This window comes from Cervus elaphus, chromosome 22, assembly GCF_910594005.1.
Source record: "Cervus elaphus chromosome 22, mCerEla1.1, whole genome shotgun sequence".
Taxonomy (NCBI): Eukaryota; Metazoa; Chordata; class Mammalia; order Artiodactyla; family Cervidae; genus Cervus; species Cervus elaphus.
In genome coordinates this window covers 44,359,660-44,379,306 of record NC_057836.1, presented here as the reverse complement: position 1 = coordinate 44,379,306, position 19,647 = coordinate 44,359,660, and the positions used below count along the sequence as shown (strand labels likewise).

The 19,647-nt window shown below is 48.6% G+C and overlaps 2 protein-coding genes across 11 annotated transcripts in view; one reads left to right on the top strand and one right to left on the bottom strand.

The window, feature by feature from the left end:
- The window catches only part of LOC122680076 (apolipoprotein L3-like), a 214,078-nt gene that overhangs the window by 93,059 nt on the left and 101,372 nt on the right, over positions 1-19,647 (top strand). The gene's annotated exons all lie outside the window — the stretch shown is intronic.
- On the bottom strand, positions 2,416-17,564 carry LOC122680074 (apolipoprotein L3-like). 10 transcript variants are annotated; one of them, XM_043880952.1, is made up of 8 exons: positions 17,210-17,460; positions 13,414-13,512; positions 12,356-12,446; positions 9,928-10,032; positions 9,681-9,721; positions 8,919-9,500; positions 7,469-7,589; positions 2,416-4,785 (listed from the first exon to the last, which is right to left on the bottom strand). In XM_043880952.1, the coding sequence occupies exons 6-8, from the start codon at positions 9,187-9,189 to the stop codon at positions 3,915-3,917; spliced, it is 1,263 nt and encodes a 420-aa protein (XP_043736887.1). In that variant the 5' UTR covers positions 9,190-9,500; positions 9,681-9,721; positions 9,928-10,032; positions 12,356-12,446; positions 13,414-13,512; positions 17,210-17,460; the 3' UTR covers positions 2,416-3,914. The 10 variants fall into 10 exon arrangements, with proteins under 10 accessions (XP_043736887.1, XP_043736889.1, XP_043736886.1 ...); XM_043880954.1 differs by lacking the exons at positions 12,356-12,446; positions 17,210-17,460 and adding an exon at positions 17,481-17,564; XM_043880951.1 differs by lacking the exon at positions 12,356-12,446 and having other exon boundaries at positions 13,410-13,512.

Here is a 19,647-nt window from a genome sequence, read left to right as displayed (position 1 = left end):
TTTTCTCTCACATCTTCAGGAAGGAATGGAAGGGCCAGTTGAAGTCTCAGGGAAACACTGGCTGAGAGGGAATCAGAGTCAGAGGCGCTGAGGAAAGTCTTCAAGGGAGGTTTGGACAAAAGTGTGGAGAAGGCTCTGCATCATGTGGGGAGGGATGTAGGAGACGTCCTGGGATCTTTTCCAGGTCCCAGGTCTCTGGCTTCCTGCCCTGGGCTCCAGGTGTGGGAGCCTGTTAGGTGCTCACATGCTCCACATGGAAACACAGAGAGTCGGTGCCCCACGAAACAGGCCCGGGGGGTGAGAGGAACACGCAGATGCCCCCCTCTCCTCCCTGGAGAGGAGGAGCCTGAGGCATCCCATGAAGGCTCCTCAGAAGGTCCAGGCAGGTGCAATCCCAGATGGGTGACCAGTCGGAACATGGCCTTGGAAGGACTTTCCCTACATCCCTGCTCCCACCCCCAGGCCCTCAGTCCTGCTCCTGGGGATCGAGGGAGCCTGGCCCCCAGCTCTGACCTCAGGGGACCCCAGGCTCCTGCACGCTGCTTTGGTCTGCAATTAGACTTCGGCATCTGTGCACAGAGTCACAGATAACCGTGGGGAGGTGAAAGCAGTTGCCGCTAAGGTCGATATTCTTATGGGTCATTCTAGGCTGTGCCGGACATAGACGGGTGGGGCAGGACAGTGCCCCAAGGTAAACACAGGAAGACTGTTCTGGAAGCTCCTGCAGGAGTCCTGGTGACACGTGAAGGCAGCCTGGGTGAGCTGTGTTCTGTCTCTCTCTGCCCCTCTGTTTATGGCTGACCTTCTCTCACAGCTGCACACAAACCCTCTGCTCTCAGTCACCCTTGGGTGTCCACCCTGTTCCCCGGGTCTGGAGGAGGAGTATTCCCATGCTCAGCTGAATTCAGATGACACAGGCTCCCCTGGGGATCTCACAGGGCCTGCGGGGCTCCAGGGTCTGAGGGAAATGATTGGATGTGAGGCCAGTGGGCATGCAGGAGGAGCCATGTAGGACGCGCTCCCTGAGAACCTTGGAGACAGGCTCACGGGGAAGGAGGTCAGGCATCCAGAGCCCAGGTGAACCCATCAGTTAACGCAAGGAAGCCTCAGTGAATCAGCTCATATTTACTGAACCAGATTCTAGACAACACAAGGTGGAGAGAAGCAGAGCAACCTGAAATACCTTCTCCAGCCTCACCCCCAGCTGAAGAAGAAAGCGAGGATCAGAGAGTCGTGTCTGTTGGCCCCAGGCTGTTTTATCTCCTCACACACTGCAAAGTTCCTTGGCCTGTTTCTGCCTCCTTGTTTCATCCTTCTTTCTTTCTTTCTTTCTTTTAATCAACCTCTGTTCCTACTCCACATTTGGATTTTCATGGAAACGTCAGCGGTCTCTCAGTCACTCTGGACCCAAGAGCACCTGGCGACGTGTCACCTATTCCCCCCACGGTGCTGTCAGCACCAGTGCTGTCACCAGCGCCAGCACCATCCTTGTCATCAGAGTCACTGCCTGAGGATCCACACGGACAATGCTCCATGCAGACACACAGATGGCCACAGGGACATGAAAACATACTCAACATCACTAATCATTAGAGAAACGCAAGTCACACTACAGTAAGTTATCCCCCCTACAGCATCAGAGGGGCCATCATTTACATCTACAATGCTCTGTGGCTGTGGAGAAAAGGGAACCCTCCTCCACTGATGGCGGGAATGTAAATTGATACAGCCGCCATAGAAGACTACACGGAGTTTTCTTAACCAACTAAAAATAGAGCTACCATATGATTTAGCAATCCCGCTTCTGGGCATATATCTAGAAAATATTAAAGCTCTAATTTGAAAAGATACATGTACCCTGATGTTCATAGCAGTACTATTCCTAACAGCCAAGACATTATATTAACCTAAATGTCTGTTGACAGATTAATGAATAAAGCAAATGTGGTACATGTATACATACCATGGAATACTACTCAGCCATAAAGAGGAAGGAAATATTATCTGCAACAATATGTATGGATCTAGAGATTACTATACTGAGTGAAGTAAGTCAGACAAAGGCAAATATGTGATATTAACTTATATGTAGAATCCAGAAAATAATACAAATGAGCATATTTACAGAATAGAAACAGACTCATACACATAGAAAATGAACATTTTACCAAAGTTTGGGGGGGATAGATAAATTAGGAGATGGGATTATCAGATACACACCAGATAAACAAGGGCCTGCTACTGTAGTAGCATAGGAACAGTATTCAATATCTTGTAATAAACTATAATAGAAATGGATAAAAAAGAATATAGATATACACATGCTGAGATGTTCTGTCGTGTCTGACTCTCTGCAACCCCATGGACTGTAGCATGCCACGCTCCACTGTCTATGGGATTTCCCAGACAAGAATGTTGGAGTGGGGTGTTATTTCCTCCTCCAGGGAATCTTCCCTAGCCAGGAATCAAACCTGTGTCTCTTGCTTCGCAGACACATTCTTTTTTTTTTTTTGATAAAGAACAAGACTGTTTTATTAAAAGCTTTATTCAACTTGAATATGATCATTTGTGCCAATTTTGTTAACAACCCTCATCTGAGAAGTGCTTTGCTCTCTCCCACATTGGTCCTCATGTGCCTGGAAGGCAAGAACTTAAACTACAACCTCCCTCTCATCCTTAGGCTTCTTCCTTCTAGATGGTGGTCCAAGCTGGCTTGACCATCCCCCTGTGCTCCTCCCAGAGGTACCTGTGGCACCCACACCTGCAGGTTGCTGCTTGGCCATCAGCTCTAGGACGGGAAGATATTAGAGTGAGGCCAGAATACAGCTCAGGGTTTTGGACAGTAAGGGTAGTGATGACTCCTATTTGTGACCTGGCAAGTGACAGGTTTTCACATCCATGCACTGGCCTTGCACATACTCCCAAGGCAAGGAACAAAAAAAGCCAGCAGAGCGGAGGCCATGGTTATGTGGAGACGTGGTTCACTAACTGGACTAGGAGAGGATGAAAACAATTGCATGGCCAGGGCCTGGAGCTTACAGACAAGGGAAGAGATAAAGGAGAGGGGTCCACTTCCTTTTCAATGATCAAGGTATGAGTAGACTTCTTAGCAGACACATTCTTTACCACCTGGGAAGCCCAGATAAATACATAGATACCTGTATGATTGAATCACTTTGCTGTATACCTGAAATTAACAGAATATTGTAAATCAATTATCTTTCATTAAAGCAAACAAACAAAAGAAGTCACTGCCTTAGTAAGATACATCAGCTAGGGCCACAGGTGAGTTGATGTTGGAGGAGAGGTCTAGAGACCACCAGCAGGGGAAGACTCTTCTTGCTGGGACATCACAGCCTCTGGAGGGCGATAGAGGAGCCCCTGCTCCTTCTGGATCCCAACAATCCTAACTCTCTGACTTTCTCCCATTGTCAACCTGTTCCTATACCTGGCCTCTCATTGCTAGTTCACCTGCCTCTCCCTTTATTCTGCCTCCAGGGTCATCTTTAGTCCAAAGGAAGTGGTTTCTGGCGGGAGTGGAGTTTGGGGGAAAATGGATGCATGTGTGTGTATGCCTGAGTCGCTTTGCATTTCACCTGAAACTATCACAACACTGTTAATCGGCTATACTCCAACACAAAATAAAATGTTCTTAGTATGAAAAAAAAGTGGTTTCTCCCCGCCTCTCATTCTCTCGTGCCCCCTCCTCCCTTAATGCAGGCTCCAGGCCCCTTCCTTCTCTCTCCTCATCCATCACCTACATCCATCCATGCACTGCTTTGCTCAGCCACAGAAATGCCAAATTCCTAACACCCAGCTTCATTAATGTGGTCTCCCTCTCTTTCCCTCTAACAAGGTACCTCTGCAGTCTAGCTCCTCACGTGTCCCTGGACCCTGCACTGCTCTGAGGGTGGCTAAATCAGGTCCTCCTGCAGATTCTCATAGATCTGGGTGAGCTCCTCCAACTTCCTCTCCAACTCCCATGCCCGCTGCCTCAGGCTTTCAGCTGCTACTGTCTTGGCACCATCGTGCAAGTGCTTTGACTCCTTCACCAGGAAGCCAAAATCCACCAGAAGGAAGACCCCTGCAGTGGCCAAACCCGCGATCCGGACTCCTTTGGTAATTGTTAAAGCTGTGGCTTTGAAACCTGCCTCTATCTGCTGAATGGCTGGGCCTGAGATCCTCCCAGGGCTCATGTAGATGTTTGCATTGGTTGCAGAGCCAGGGTTGGCTTTGCCTGTCTCCATGGCATGGATGTTCATTTCAACGCATTGCACAGCTTCTGTGACTTTCTCTGTTCTGTCAACAATGTGGAGGTTGCTCTTGAGTACCTCTAGGAGAACCTTCCATTTCTTGACGACACTTGACATCATGTGACTGGCTTCGGTTTCTGCTGATGACTTCTTCACATGTTCGATGATAGTGGTGGACACTTGGGTCACAGCCGCTGCTGCTCCAAACCCTATCCCAGTGGCCAAGAGCACCACACTGGCCCCCGCTGTCACGGGTGCGAGAGCCAGGCCAACAATGGTCAGAATACTAGACACAGCACCGGTGCTGTAGCCCACCACGTTGGAGATGGTACATCCCTTATGCACCTTGTCAACCTTGTCTGCGCGCTCGTGGAACTTGCCTATGAACTCCTCCAGCTGCCGTTTCACCCGAGGAAACTTAATCAGAAACCTCCTCCTGTCCAGCTGCTCTTTGGGGACTCTTTCTTGGTCCTCCTCAACCAAAGCTCTTTTTAATTCGTCCAGGTATTTGTGTAGTTCCTCTGCCTCTTCCCTGCAACAATGAAGGTCAAGGGATTAAAAATGCAGTTTGCTTGTCTGTAAACTTGGCTCCGTAATATCTATTCTGCATAAATACAGATATGTTACTATCAATCAATTAAAGAAAAATTTTATAAGTGTAAACTTTTCTCTTCCTACCTTAAACACATTTCATACTTTATAGATGCTCCATCTTGACATAACTAAACTTGGAATAGGTAAACAAAAGTCACCTTAGGATACTGGCAACTTAAGAGAGATATTTGAGAGAAATCCCAGGTGGTCCAGAGGTTACAACTCTGCACTCCCACTACCGGGCTTGACTCGATACCTGGTTGGGGAATGAGGATCCCACAGGTCATATGGCTCAGCCAGAGAAAAGGTATGTGGTAAAGACGTCTCACAGGTGGGTCAACACCTTCATTTTGAAAGAGTTTTTGCAGTAGGAACTCCACAGATAAACAAAGACAAGTAGGACTGGTTGAGAAAACCTTCATTCAAGGGCCTTGGTGTGTAGTGAGAAGTCTCCCTGCTCTTTGCCCTTGGCTCCTGCAAAGTGACCCCTAAGCCCCTAGAATTCCGGCTGATAGGAGTGTCCTTGCCTGCCCAGGCCCTTGGCCACTGGTCAGTCTGACAAGGTGACGAGTGATCGTAGGTCTCTGGGTCTCTTGGTGTCAGTTCTGCCATCTGGGAGAGCTGGATGCTAGGGCACGAGTCTGACCTCCAGGAGGGGCTGGAGATGACAGGTCAGGGTAATCTGGCTTTTAAGCAAGGTGAGTGTCCCTGATGGGCAATACTCTGTGCATATCTTGTCACACACCAAATCCAGGTCAGTACGTGTCCTGAGGACAATGGAAGCTTCGACTGTGAAACCTGCCCAGACTCTGCCCTGTGGCTTGTGGGAACTTTTCTCCTTCCCTGTAGTAAACTGTAGCTGGGATCATGAAGCCCTCAGTGAGTCCTGTCTATTCTATCGGGAATTCTTGAAACTGAGAGTTGTTTTGGGGATCCCCTAAATTTGTGACTGAAGTCAAAGTAAGGGCAGTCCTGGGCACTGTGCCCTTACTCTTTGCAGACTGGCTGTCTCTATGACTTAGAATTTTTTAAACCCCGAAAGTCAGAGCTAGAAGCACCTTATAATCATTTGACCTGCCATCTGCTGTCTTCTAAGCATTGTGCCCTTGACCTTCTCAGCAGAAGGTCATAGAGACCACCCACTGCCCCAGTTGACAGGAAAGCAGGAGATGTGCTATGAGCCCTGGTTTCCCTTGGACTCTCCAGCTCACCTCACTGACTCCTGACCCGTCACCCAGCACCCTCAACCACTCAGGGGTCACCAACATAACTCACAATTTACCTGGCGATAGCTTCACCTGCCTGCACCCCAGGCTGTGTGCAACTTTGGGGAATCTCTAAAGATTCAAGAGACTTGAGGAAACACCCATCTGAACGTCTGAGCCTGAAGAGACCGGAACTTGCACAGCTGGTGGAGGAAGCGTTTTCCTCTTGGGTGGGGATACATGAGGCTCCTCAGAATGCCTCAAATGACACACAATTGGAGCCACTCATTGTGACCCTGGAGGGCTCACTGAGTCACAGGGCCTTCCCACTGACAGGGGGACTCCACGTAGACTAGGAGAGGGTCCCAGATGGAGGGAGAAGCCAGGTCCAAGGCAAGGTGTACAGACAAAGTCACCCAGGGCCCTCTAGCCCAGCATGAGGGGATCCCATCAGGGAGGGAAGAAATGCTCCCCCACCCCGGCCCACTCAGGGGACCTCTGCTAGGGTCACAGCCCCTTCAGTGCTGTGTCCTTAAGGCCCACTCTCCTCACTCTAGTCCTGGCCTTGTTGCCCAACACTGCCTACTACTCCTCCAACCTGGACCCTCTGCTTCACCCTGACCCCTGGGTCTGACCCTGGTGCAGGCCTCCCTGGTCCTTTGGACAAGATGATTGCTCTTGGTTCCCCACCTCTGACCCTGCAGTTCACTCTGAGGCCATCACCATAATCCATCAGACTGAATTGCTCTTCCCATTGGACACAGGACAGATCTGAGATTCAAAGTCTTAAGCCCACAGGCCCAGGAGCTGGGCAGGGCTAGATCCAGGATCCCACCAGCTCCTCCAGTTCCTCTCTAGTCTCTCTGCCTTATGGGCCAGCAGGATCCAGCAGGGTTGGTACAGTTCCTAACATGGGGAATAGAAAGACTGTAGGCAGAAGCCAGGACACAAATGGTGGTGTCAGGATTTTCTAACTTGTCCCAAAGGACATTCTGCTTGGTTCTCATCACCAGAAAGAAGACCCTTGAGCCCTGTCTCTTCACAACAAGTTTTTTAAATGTTTGTATTAACTGAGTATTTAATCTGTGTCAGTCATTACAGGAAGCACTTTACATGCATGATCTCAGTGTCCTCACAATAAAAATGAAAAGATGAAGAAACTAAAGCAGAGAGTAGTTCAGTAACTTGTCCAAGGTCACATAACCTGCACCTTCCTTGCAGGTTTCAATTCTTCTCAACCTCAGATGATGCACTGTCAGCAAATGACATGGAGGAAACATTCCTGATGGGATCTTGAGAAGGAACACCCTTGACCCCAACCATAGGGTCCTGCCTGGAGGAGGTGTGCCTGCCAGGAGGAAGCTAGCCTGGTGCCGGGGACATGGGTGACCATCCTGGTGCACCTGGGCAGGTTACCTGGACAAACCGGCCTCAGTCTTAATTCTCTCCAGGAATTCATTCAGCAGGAGGAGCAGTTCCTTTCTGCTCAGTATGTCCCAGAGACATTCAACAACCTCCTCAAAAAAGATCTCAATATCTAGATGAAAGAAAAGGGAATAAGATTAGAAGAATTTGTGGTGGAATATAAATGTTATTGAGTATAAAGTAGTTAAAATTTATCTTGCTGAGCAGCAGTTGCCTGGGGTGCTCTTGGTGAGGTCACCTAGGGTTATAGATGGACTGTCCCCCCACCCCCAATTTGTGTTGAATGTTAACCTCCAGGTGACGTTTTTGAAGATAGGGCTTGTAAGGAGGTTAGGTGGAATGAGGTCCTACGTGGGATTCCCAGGTAAATAGAGGTCAAGGTGGGATTCCCAGGGAGTTCTAATGGTAAAGAACTTGCCCACCAATGCGGGAGATGTGATAGATGTGGGTTTGATCCCTGAATCAGGAAGATCCCTTGAAGGAGGGCATGGCAAGCCACTCCAATATTCTTGTTTGGAGAATCCCATGGATAGAGGAGGCTGCCAGGCTGCAGCCCATGAGGTTGCAAATAGTTGGACATGACTGAGCAACTGAAAACACACACACAAAGAGAAGAAAGAGCAAGTGTGATCTGTTAGTTACCACTTCCAGAATAGACTGGCAGCAGCCTATAAATGAATGCTTTCATTTTTGGGCAGTGAAACAATTGAATACTCACCTTAAATGTGGTAAAGAATGTAATGACTGTAAATAGCCTCAGATCACAGCAGGGTAAGATTACTCCTCAATGAGTTATCAAAATCCCTGTGTGATTTCAGAGATCTGGAGGTTATTGAATTGCAGCTAAGATATTGGTGGCCAGGCTATATATATATGTGTGTGGGCTGGGACGTGATATAAAATGTGTTTCTTGGTAAATCCACACAAAGAGGCACTATTGTTATCTCACAGAAGAGGAAAGTGAAACTCAGGCAGGAGGAGGGACAGCCCAAGGCCACAGAGCCGAAAGCTCTGAGGTTGAATCTAAGGTCAAGTGTCAGACATTTCTTGGACATGACTTTGAATCCTCCTTACATTTAAAACTCCTGTGGTTTGTTCATTCTACTCTATAGGACACAATGGGGATTCTTTGCAACTCATTTTTGGTGGTGAGCATGCAGTAGTGTATATAGAAGTAGAAATATAACGTTGTACACACAAAACTTAAGAGAACATTACAAACTCATGTTACCTAGCTTTAGAAAAGACTTTAGGATCACACGCCATTGAGTAAAACTACCAAGTGAGAACATTCCTGCTTCTGACCACAGACTCTAGGATGGGCAGGGGAGGGGATCAACCATGTGGAGGAGGGGTGGAGCCAATATGATCCTCATCACTCCTCCTCTCTAGGTGGGAGGCGGCAAAGGCCAGAATGAGGTTCAGTGCAGAGTCCACTGACCCTTGCAGAGTGGCTGGGCAGGTGGCTGGGCAAGACCCGGAGGAAACAGCTTCTGTGGTGATGGCCCAGGGTCTGGGAGCAGCAGGAGGCGAGCGAGGGTCAAGGGAGAGAGCAGGAGAAGCTCCAGTGATGCTGGAGGACCTCCTCTCCCAGGCCTGCCTGGCCTTGGGGACTCCCATCTGCTTTCCATGCTCCGCGTGTGCTCTCCCTGCCTCTGTTCTGAGTCACTTGCTGGGTGGTGGGAGAGGCAGGAAGTCAGCACTTTGGTCATGGATCCTGAGCAGAGGGCTGGGAAGGAGTCTGTGGGCAGACTCCAAGATGAGGGGAATCTCCTGGTCTCTCTTTGAAGCTCAAGAATGCTTATCCATCCTCTTCATGGTTCTTGATTCCTCTGTAGTTTAACTCAGCCTGGAAACACCACCCTCAATTCTGGATCACAAGTAGGAACCTTCCAGAGAAGAGGCAGCTGACTACCTGAGCAGTTTCCGAAGTTTTCTGAGCTCATGGTGGTGTCAGGGGCTCTCAGAGACCTCCCTTCAGCTCCTTGTCTGTGTCAGGCTGGAGGGAGGTATGACCTCAACCCTGGAGAAGAGAAATAGACTGTGAGCTCCACTGTGAGGGCGCAGTGGCTGCAGGGAACAGCGAGGGCCAAGTTCTCAGCGGGTTCCCCTTGGACGGCCACCAGGTCCTCCACGGACTTAGCCCAGTGTTGTTCTCTGTCTCCTGGGCTCTGCTGGTTGTTAGTTCAGCAAAGTCACTCACCTCCTACAGCTCCTTCCAAGCCAAGTCAGAATCCTGCTCTCCTGTTGGGGCCAAGAAGAAGGTAATCAGACAGGAGACAGCCATCTGTGACGTTATAGGAACAATCAAACCAGAGACTAGAACAGATAGGAGGTGATACTCTGGAAATGAAGTGAGGTTGGGACACCTGTGGTTTCCAATTGGTATTAACTATTATTAATAGTAATATTGATCCAATGTCATTGACATGCAGGCTCCTGAAACTCACTTAAAGTTAGCTCAGTCCAAGTTTTCGCGCTGGTGCCAGAGTCTGGACTGGAACCCGAGTCTTTCTGATGCAAATCACACATTTTGGATGACTATGGTCTACTCCCTAAAATAAACAAAAATATGTATTTGTGGATATGTGTTAATTGGTAAATGACTGTTTTCATTGCAAAATGATGAGCTCCCTGTGCTCAAGTCTCTCCTTGCCAAAGTTCCTGGTGACACAGCTCCCACAGCCCAGGTCCTCCTTGCTTCTGCAAGAGCCTTTTTTCCCACAAGGGCCTGGAGTCCCACCAGCCCTGCCCCAATTCCTGTCTCCCTGCTCTGAGTGGCAGAGAACCCCTGCAGGTGTTCTGTCCTCCTTGATTTCCCTTCCTGATTATTGGACTTGATGTAGTTTCTAATCCTTTATGTGAATAATACTGCAAAGTATATTCACCTTGTATAAAACTTCACCTACATCTGAGATTGTATCCTTAAGCTATATCTAGAAGTAGAATTAAGATCCGAAGGCATCAACACCTAAAAAATTTCCATACCTAGAGCCACAATGCTATGCAAAGAAACTGTATCAATTTATGTTCATACTTATAATATATGAGGGTGTCCATCCTTTCAGATATACCCATTCTCAGTGGTCTTTCTTTAAATAAAAGATCATATCTTTATCATTAAATAATTTATTTTGGTTCTGCATGTGATTAACTTGCTGTGGGAGATGAGAAAGGAAAGCAAGTGTTGATGTTTAGCTACTATTTTTGAGAAAGCAAAAGAGCATCTGTCAACCACTCCTCCTGAGACTTGACTGAAATGATGGCAAAGGTATATATTGGTATGGTACTGAAAGGTTGTTGCTGAACGATAAGACGCGGGATTCTTGGCCTCCGGAGGAGACGAATTCAATCCGGGGCCAGAGACGAGGCTGGATCGCTCAGAGCTTTTGTGTAATAAAGTTTTATTAAAGTATAGAGAAAGCTTCTGACATAGACATCAGAAGGGGGCAAAAGAGTACCCCCCTCCTAGTCTTTAGCTGTATGTTATATAGTCACTCACAGTCTGTTAATGAAATGAAAGGAATGTCATAAAATTTAGAATGGCATCAGATAATTCATTCCAGGCCATAAAACGATTGACTTGAATCTTGTAGAAGGGCAGAATACCAACAAATAGTTCCGTTTACATAGATTAGGGGAACAATACCTGAGTAAGTAAGTTAGGCCGTTTGGCGGAACCAACTTGAAGATAGAGTCTGGGGTTCATTAACATAGCTTAAGACAACATTTCCATACGAAAAAGGCATGTATTGGTTAACTCAAAGTTTGAGAGTAGTTAGCTTTAGGTGAGACCAGGTGTCATGGCAACACAGAATGTTAAGAGAAACCTCCTTTTAAATTTGTATAGAGAAGGAAAAACAGATCGCTGGTTTGTTTCTTCCTGCCGCTTAAGAGAGATAAAAATGTCTGGCACTTACAGCCTCTTTCCTCCATTTGGAGACCCCTGGCCTTCTTGCCTGTTACCCTCTCAGTACCATATACTGATAAGAGTGTGTGGTTTCTGTAGTGTAGTGGTTACCATCTTCACCTAACACTCAAAAGGTCTCTGGTTCAACATCAAGTGGAAACAACTTCACCTGGGCTTTCCTTGTGGCTCAGTGGGTAAAGAATCCACCTGCAATTCAGGAGACGTGGGTTCGATCCATGGGTTGGGAAGATCCCTTCTATAAGGGAACAGATACCCACTCCAGTATTCTGGACTGGAGAGTTCCATGGACTGTGTAATCCAAGAGATCACAAAGAGTCGGACATGACTGAGCAACTTTCACTTTCACTGATAAGAGCAACTTGTGTTTGTGATTGTTGCTCTGCATTGGTATCGGCTCTGAAACTTTACCAATGGTACCTCATAATTTATTCCATTAGCTTTGGAGATGTGTACCATTGTATCCTCATTCACAAATAAGGAAGCTGACACATAGATGTTACCTGACTTACCTAAGATCAGAAGTCTTGCCCTTGGTACACTTCCACCCCACTCACTGGGTCAAGAACCCATAGCCTGCCTCTCCTCCCTCTGCTGCTAATAAAAACAAGCATGGGAGCAATAGGAGACCAGAGTCTTTAACAAATATTTGAAGACTCACTGGATGGAGAAGTGACAGATGAATAAAGAGGAGTGCAGTAGAGGGAGAGAAACAGGGAGCATGTTCACAGGAGAGAAGAATGGTCTTCTGGGCAGAGCCCCAGAGAGGGAGCAAGACGAGAGGAAGGCCGAGGGGAGAGCAGGGGACAAGCTGACCAACCCCACATCCCATCCCATAGTCACAGCAGCCTTCACTCTTCACCAGACTTTTAGAAGGTTACTTGACAATGAGATGCAGGAAAAAACATAAATTACATGTTTGTTTAACTATGGAGGAAGGTAAAGGATACCCATGAGGGAGATAGACGTGGGATCCAGGAATCAGGAACATCAACCCAGTGGGAAAGGAATCCAAGGATCCCAGCGGGGTGCACAGCAGACCTAGAGAGAAACCAGTCCAGAATGGGGTAAGAAGTCCAAAGTCTGTGGGGACAGAGCACTCGGTATCACATGATGCACAGTTGGAAAGAAATGGAGGAAATGTTGAAGAGAAACAGTGCAAGGGGTGAAGATGAAGACCGTTAGAAACATCAGGAAAAACTAAAGTGCAGGAGAAGGGGATGACAGAGGATGAGATGGTTAGATGACATCACCGACTCAATGGACATGAGTTTGGGTAGGCTCTGGGAGTTGGTGATGGACAGGGATTCCTTCTGTGCTCCAGTTCATGTGGTCACAAAGAGTCGGACAAGACTGAGAGGCTGAACTGAACGGACCTGCTGAGAAGCATCGGCAGCTATATGGTACAAGTTAGCGCATAAAAAATGTATTAAAATATCACAAAAAATGTAAACTGTTTTGTTTTATTTTTTTTAATCTAAAGTAAATATATCTATGTCCAAGTCCTTTGGAGACTGTTTTAAAACTGAAGTAATATGAATATATATACTATGATATAACTCACAGATGTATAATATAGTGATTCAAAAATCTTAGTTTTCTTTCATTTATAGTCATTATAATACAATCTTTATCTTTTAAAATGAAACAGTATTTAAATATGTGAAGTAAATGTACTTGTTAATTTAAAAATCGAAATACACTTCTAAAACTTGGGAGGCAAAGCACTGAAGGGAGGAGGAGGATTAATATCTCAGTTTATAAAGCTGGGAATCAAGAAATAGTAGGTCCAGTCGAGAGTATAAAAAAACAAGGATGTAAATAAAGTGCTTACAAGTACAAAGCTTCTTAACAGAGGATATACAATTAGTGGGATAATGATATAAGGAGAAGAAGCGGACAGGTACAATAGAAAGTAGAAAAATAACTGAAATCCTCATTTTTCCTAATAAGAAGTAAATAAATCCTATCAAATTTAAGTCAAGAAAAAGCAAAATGCAATACCTACTACTTATTAGCGATTGTGGTTGATGACTTCCCACTTTGCACCAGGCACCTTCCCAATTGCTTGGGATGAATTCACTTCCTTTTAGTTCTCACAATGATCCTATAAGAAAGGAAACTGAAGCTCAGAGAGGTTAAGGAATATACTCAAGCCACACAGCTAGTGCTAGAGCCAGAATCCAAATCCAGGTTCCTGTCTCTTGCATACACATTCTCACACTATTCTACCTCCCAATGTAGTAATATCATTTAAAGAGACTGATTAACTATCTAAAGAAGAAGCTTTTCCTTGGGAAGGAATGAGCAGAACCCTCTGTATAAATTGATCTGTTTTAACCATATGCTCTTAGGACTGGATTGTTTTAACTGTAAGACAACAGAAGTCAATTTATAGCACACAATAACCCACAAGAATGGGGTGGTTTCTAGTGCCACCCCCTTAAAGATCACGGAGGCAGTTGAATTAAATGCCAACAAGAAATGTGACAATTGTCACATTGGACAATTAAATGCCAACCTGCTGTGACAATTGTCAGTGTAAGAGACATGTTTGTGTTGATGAAACTTAGTTCTCTAGAAAAGTAGGCATGAAAATAGAGCTAAACCAGAGTAACGAGAGTGAACATGCTTGGCTGAAAAGCATGAGTGGACTGTAAACAGATATTGTCCAGCAGCATCTTGCCCACCCACGTGTGCACCCATGGGCTTCCGTCCCCTCAAAGGAAGGAAGACCCCTTGCCGGGGAGGTGAATCCCAGAGAACAGCATCTCCCCTCCTGCAAAGACAGGATGGTCTTGAAGATGGTCAGAGTAGTGGTCATAAGGGGACATTCACATATAGTAATAATAATAAAAGATAATGATTGCTATGAATACATTTCATTGAGACAGGTTGAGTCTGTGAAAGGTCATGAGTTCATAATAAAATTCAAATGAGAGAACTTTAGAAATGTATGGCCAAAACGAGAGACATAAAGTTTAAAAAGAATGCTAGTGGTTATGCAGGGGATGCAAGGCGAAAGAGATATGGGATCCCTGGGCAGGGAGGATCCCCTGGAGAAAGAAATGGTTGCCCACTCCAGGACTCTTGCTGGGAAACCCATGGACAGAGGAGCTGGGAGGGCTGCATCCATGAGGCTGCGAAGGGCTGGACACACCTGAGCGGGTGCCTTTCTTTTGTCTCTATGGTGCAAAGAAGAGTGAATGTGATGGAAATATTCTGTGTTAATTGAATTTAATAATAAGAGGAGTCTTGACATCTATGGGTGTATTCCTCTCTGTTTATTTACACGAATGTTCATAAAGGATTGAGAAAGAAAGAACCCCTGACATCCCGAGGCTGGCCTGGTATTACAACAGGGCGATGCTCTTCTCCTGTTGGATGTAAAGGCTCTCACAGAACTCCAGTCTCACACAGGGTCACCCTGAGAGCAGGAGTGAGGAGACAGCAAACACCCGTCACTGCGCCCTCACCCACACCTCGCCCCCTCCCTTGGCTGAAAAGCACGACTGCTCCTTCTTTACCCATTACAGCTTTATCCTCGCTCTGGTCTCCCCTCTCCACTGATGGAGTTACTGAGACCCCATGGTAGTGCTGCCCCCATTCTCTGCAGCACCCAATCTAGAGCAACCCCATTTCCTTAGAGCTCCCCCCAAATCCCCTTACCTAAGCTCCACTCCTAGAATCTTTCCTTCTACACCCTCCTCTGCGATGCCCACAGCTCTCCCTCAGGAAGAGTAACCATCAGCTTGTCTTAGGGGGTGTGCCTGGTGGCGAAGGCTGGCGGTATTGTCATGTGGATGGGAGAGAATTCACAAAGGCAGGCCCTCCTCCAAGTAAATAGGAGAGGAGAGCTGGCTGGCCCCCTGCCTCCTTCTCTGCCCAGAAGCTGCAGGACCCCAGGAGACAGGTCAGCCTATTGAAATCTTGAAACATGAGAACAGAGTCAAGTCAGAAAAAAGAGGAGGGCTCAGGCAGAAGGGCCGGCTCCTGGATGATGACAAACAATTGTAAACGCGTTGAACACTTGACTCATCTTCTGTCCTTCCCTCCCATTCTTGGCCTGGTCATGACCCTTGTCTCGGGCATCACATGGGTGTGGATGTGGGCAGTGCTTCCTCTGCTGGATTCCTGTCCAGGGCATCCTCCTCTGTCAGCCTCTGAATGGTCCCTTTCTAGAAAGGCTGTTGGTGGGAGAGGGGAGGATCCCAGAGAAGCCTGTCCCTGCCCAGCTGCATGGCCAGTCATGCATCCCTCCCCTCCTCATGGGCAGACAGATTCTCCCCAACCATCTCCCTCATGTGCCTGCAGCCATGCTCCCTGGGAAGGGAAAGGGGCACTAAGAAAGTCCCTAGCCCAGCACCCAGACCCTCCCGACTGCCCCAGCTCCTGTCTTCCTCACACTGTCTGTCTCCACAGGGCCTGCTGCAGGACTCTGACTCCTCACTTGGCACAGGCTGCCCCTCCCCATGAAACGTGTTTCCCCACTGGCCTCACTATGTGATGGGTTACTTGTCCCTGGAGGCCCAGCTCCAAGCCTCCCTCTGCCACCTTCTCCCAGTTCCTCTCCAGCTCCTCTTGAAGGTCACACTTTCCTGGTCATCGTTCTCTTATTGCTCAGTTTCCCCAGGTCTGAGAACCCTACCCACATCACGAGGGGCCCTGTCTGTTCTCTGCTGCTCCTCCTGTCCAGGGTCTCTGGGCACCCTCCACCCTCCTGGGCACAGCCTGGCCAAAATATGAGGGGTGGGACCCCTTCTGGGGACATGAAACAACCAGCTTCTCGATGACACAGCACAACCCCAGTTCCCCTGTGAAAGTTAGAGAGGGAGGGAGAGTAGAAGGGGGAGAAAGGGGAAGAGAAAAAGGCGGAAAAGAAACTAAAGGTTGTAATCAGTCAATCATTCAAAAGGATCCAATGTAAACCAGAGAGAAAAAACTGAAGGGGCTGAAGGAAGCATTAACAGTAACATTGATTTGAGGAAACCTTTCTAAATACACACTTTCCACAAGATATAAAGGAAATTCTGACCTGCTGGACTCTTGGAAATTAAAATTGCCACGGATCCCATAAATCAGGTCAGAAAAAACATCTGCACCCACAGGGAAAATGGAAATCAGCTTTTAAAACCTTAGTAAGAGAGTAGAACAACCAATTCCCCAGGAGGTAGCTTGCCCAGGGTCACACAGCTCTCTGTGGGCAGAGAGGAGGCCAAGACCAGGCCGTTGGACATGGGTACGAGGGAGGGGTGGGAACGTGGTTTTAATAACACTAAGTTTCTAGGGTTGGCTCTGCCAGTAAAAAACATAGATTTAAGCTCATGCCCCTCCTGTTATTCTGATGTCTGTAGAGTTTGGCTTTTTATCTTAATATTGCCAACAGAGGGATTATATGTGGACCTTGTGCAGTGAGCCCTTCTCACTTCTTCCAGCAGGGCCATCTTCCCCACACAGGACCTCCCATCACCCACATCCTGAGCAGAGGGCCCGGGGAACACAGAAAGCCAGCGCCCTTTGACTCCCCACATGGTGTCCTGTCCGTCTCCAGGCCAAGGTCTCCCCCAGGGCCTGGCACTGAGCCTGGCACTCAGAGGCAGGGTTTTTCACAAACCCTGATTCCTTGTAACTGAAAAAACTCCCCTTTCCCACATCAGCCCCACCCTAGCTCCCAGGGCAGCTTCAAGGAGGCCAGGCCATTGGAGGGGAGGCTCTGACTCCCCTGTCCTCCTCCACCCGCTCTGCTTCCTCCAGTTTCCCAAAGTACTGAGCACCCCCAACACCCCCCTTCCTCCTGGGCTCACCGCTCACGTCTCAGGGGTCCACGTGCTGAGCTGAGCCCACCGGGATGGGTACCGCCTTCCCTCTGCTCTGTTCAGGGGCCCTCGGCTGGGAGGAAGCCCTCAGACACACCTGCCTCCACATCCAGGCTCTGCCTCTGCTTCACCTGCTGCCTCGGCCATGGCCTCACCTCTCTGAGCTTTCAGTTCCCTTCTGTCAACTAGTGACATCATCCTTTCTCAAACATTCATCCTGAGGACTGGGAGGTGGGCAGGGTCCCTCCCCACTGCTTACCCAGGCGTCTTCCTCTGGCTGAGTGTCAACAAGATCCAGAATGTCTCAGTTGTGCAGATGCAGCCACCAGCTGTGCATCTCTGCAATGACCACACACACCCTCTGTGCCCAGATATACTCTGGGAAGCAGAACTGAAAACAAAGCTGTCACTTCTGAGTGGTTCAAGTCAAACAAACACCTGGCCCAGCAGGCCCCACACTGGGACTATTTCCACCTCCAGCTGACCCCCTTAGAGAAAGAAGCCCAGTCTTGACATTTCACAACGTTCTTGACCTGGGCTTCTTTCCTCCCAGTGCCCGCTCTTCTGCGCTCACTCAGCCAGACTCAGTCTCTGTTGCTCAGGACCACAGGGCTCTCACCTGACACGCGTCACCGTGGAGTTGGATCAGCCGCACAGTGAGCTCAATGGGGTCCAGCTCTAAGGGCTCCAGGGAGATGGGGGGACACTGAGTGGCTCTGTACCCAGTGCCTGAAACCTGCCCAGAGAAGTCTGTGCAGGATGGGAATTCTCCAGGAACTGAGGAAGAACTGATGAAGGGATGAACTCACATGTCTGAGGGTCAGGCAGGCGATGACCATGACTGCTGACGTCTTCAGAAAGGAATGAGAGGACCAGTTGGAGCCTCAGGAAAACAGGGCTGAGGGGGAGTGAGAGGCGCTGAGGACAGTCTTCTGAGGGAGGTTTGGACAGAAGTGTGGAGAAGGCTCTGCAGTACGTGGGGAGGGACTTAGGAGACATCCTGGGTTCATTTCCAGGTCCCAGGTCTCTGGCTTCCTGCCCTGGGCTCCAGGTATGTGAACCTGTTAGGTGCTCACATGCTCCACATGGAAACACAGAGAGTCAGTGCCTCATGGAGCAGACCCGTGGGGTGAGAGCAACACCCAGATGCTGCCCTCTCCTCCCTGGAGAAGAAGAGCCTGAGGCATCCCATGAAGGCTCCTCAGAAGGCCCTGGCAGGTGCAACCCCCGATGGGTGACCAGGTCAGAACATAGCCTTGGATGGACACTCCTTCCTTCCTGTCCGTTTCCCCCATCCCCTCAGTCCTGCTCCTGGGGATGGAGTGAGCCTTGCAGCCAGCTCTGCCCTTGGGGGACCACAGGGTCCAGCAGGCTAGGCTCCAGGGAGGCTTTGAGCATCTGTGCTCAGAGTCATGGGCCGCCATGGAGGAGGGGAAGCAGGTGGGGCTAAGATCAATATTCTTAAGACTCATTCTCGCCCCGTGTGGGGAATAGACAGGTGAGGCAGGGCAGTGCCCCCAGGTAAACACAGGAAGACAGTTCTTGAAGGTCCTGCAGGAGTCCTGCGGAAACGTGAAGGCAGCCTGGGTTAGGCGTGTGCTGTCACTCTGCCCCTCTGTTTACGGCTGACCCCCCCTCACACCTGCACACAGACCGTCTGCTCTCAGTCACCCTTGGGGCCCTCTGTCCATCCTGGTCCCCGGGGCTGGAGGAGGAGCATCCCCGTGCTCAGCCCAAGTCAGATGACACGGGCTTCCCCCGGGGCATCCCACGGGGACTGCGGGGCTCCAGGGTCTGAGGGAAACAACTGAATGGGAGCCCAGTGGGCAGGCAGGAGGAGCCATGGAGGACGCGCTCCCTGACACCCTGGGAGACAGGCTCTCGGGGAAGGAGGTCAGGCATCCGGAGCCCAGCTGAGCTCATCAATCAATGCAAGGAAGCCTCAGTGAATCAGCTCATATTTATTGAACTAAAGTCTGTAGAACACAATGTGGAGAGAGGCAGATGGTCCTAGAATACCTTGTTTAACTTCATCCCCAACTGAGGAGGAAACTGAGGGTCAGAGAGGCCTTGTCTCTTGGCCCCAGGCTGGTTGATCTCCTTGACACACCGCTTAGTTCCGTGATCTGTTGGTGCATTCTGCTTTCCTCTTACTATTTTTCCCAAATCAATCTCTGTTCCTACACAACACTGGGAATTCCATGGGAACTTCACTGGTCTCAGTGCACCCTGAACTCAAAGGGCACCTGGATACTTGTCAGATGCTCCATCCACTGTGTTGTCATCACTGCCGCTGCCACCACCATCATCACCACCATTGTCATCAAGAAGTCGCTGCCTGAAGTGCGATGTAGACCATTCTTCAAAGATAGACAGATGGCTAGCCAGCATATGTAAAGAGGCTGAACACTGCTAATTATTCAGTT

Bases quoted from the DNA above. Each gene is read 5' to 3' on its own strand.
- LOC122680074 (XM_043880954.1), bottom strand. From the start codon at position 9,189: ATGACCAAAGTGCTGACTTCCTGCCTCTCCCACCACCCAGCAAGTGAC. The intron at 7,590-8,918 runs GTCAGTGGACTC...TCTTTCATCTAG, and splicing joins TGCCCAGCCACTCTGCAAGG to ATATTGAGATCTTTTTTGAG. The intron at 4,786-7,468 runs GTAACCTGCCCA...TCATTGTTGCAG, and splicing joins ACTGAGGCCGGTTTGTCCAG to GGAAGAGGCAGAGGAACTAC.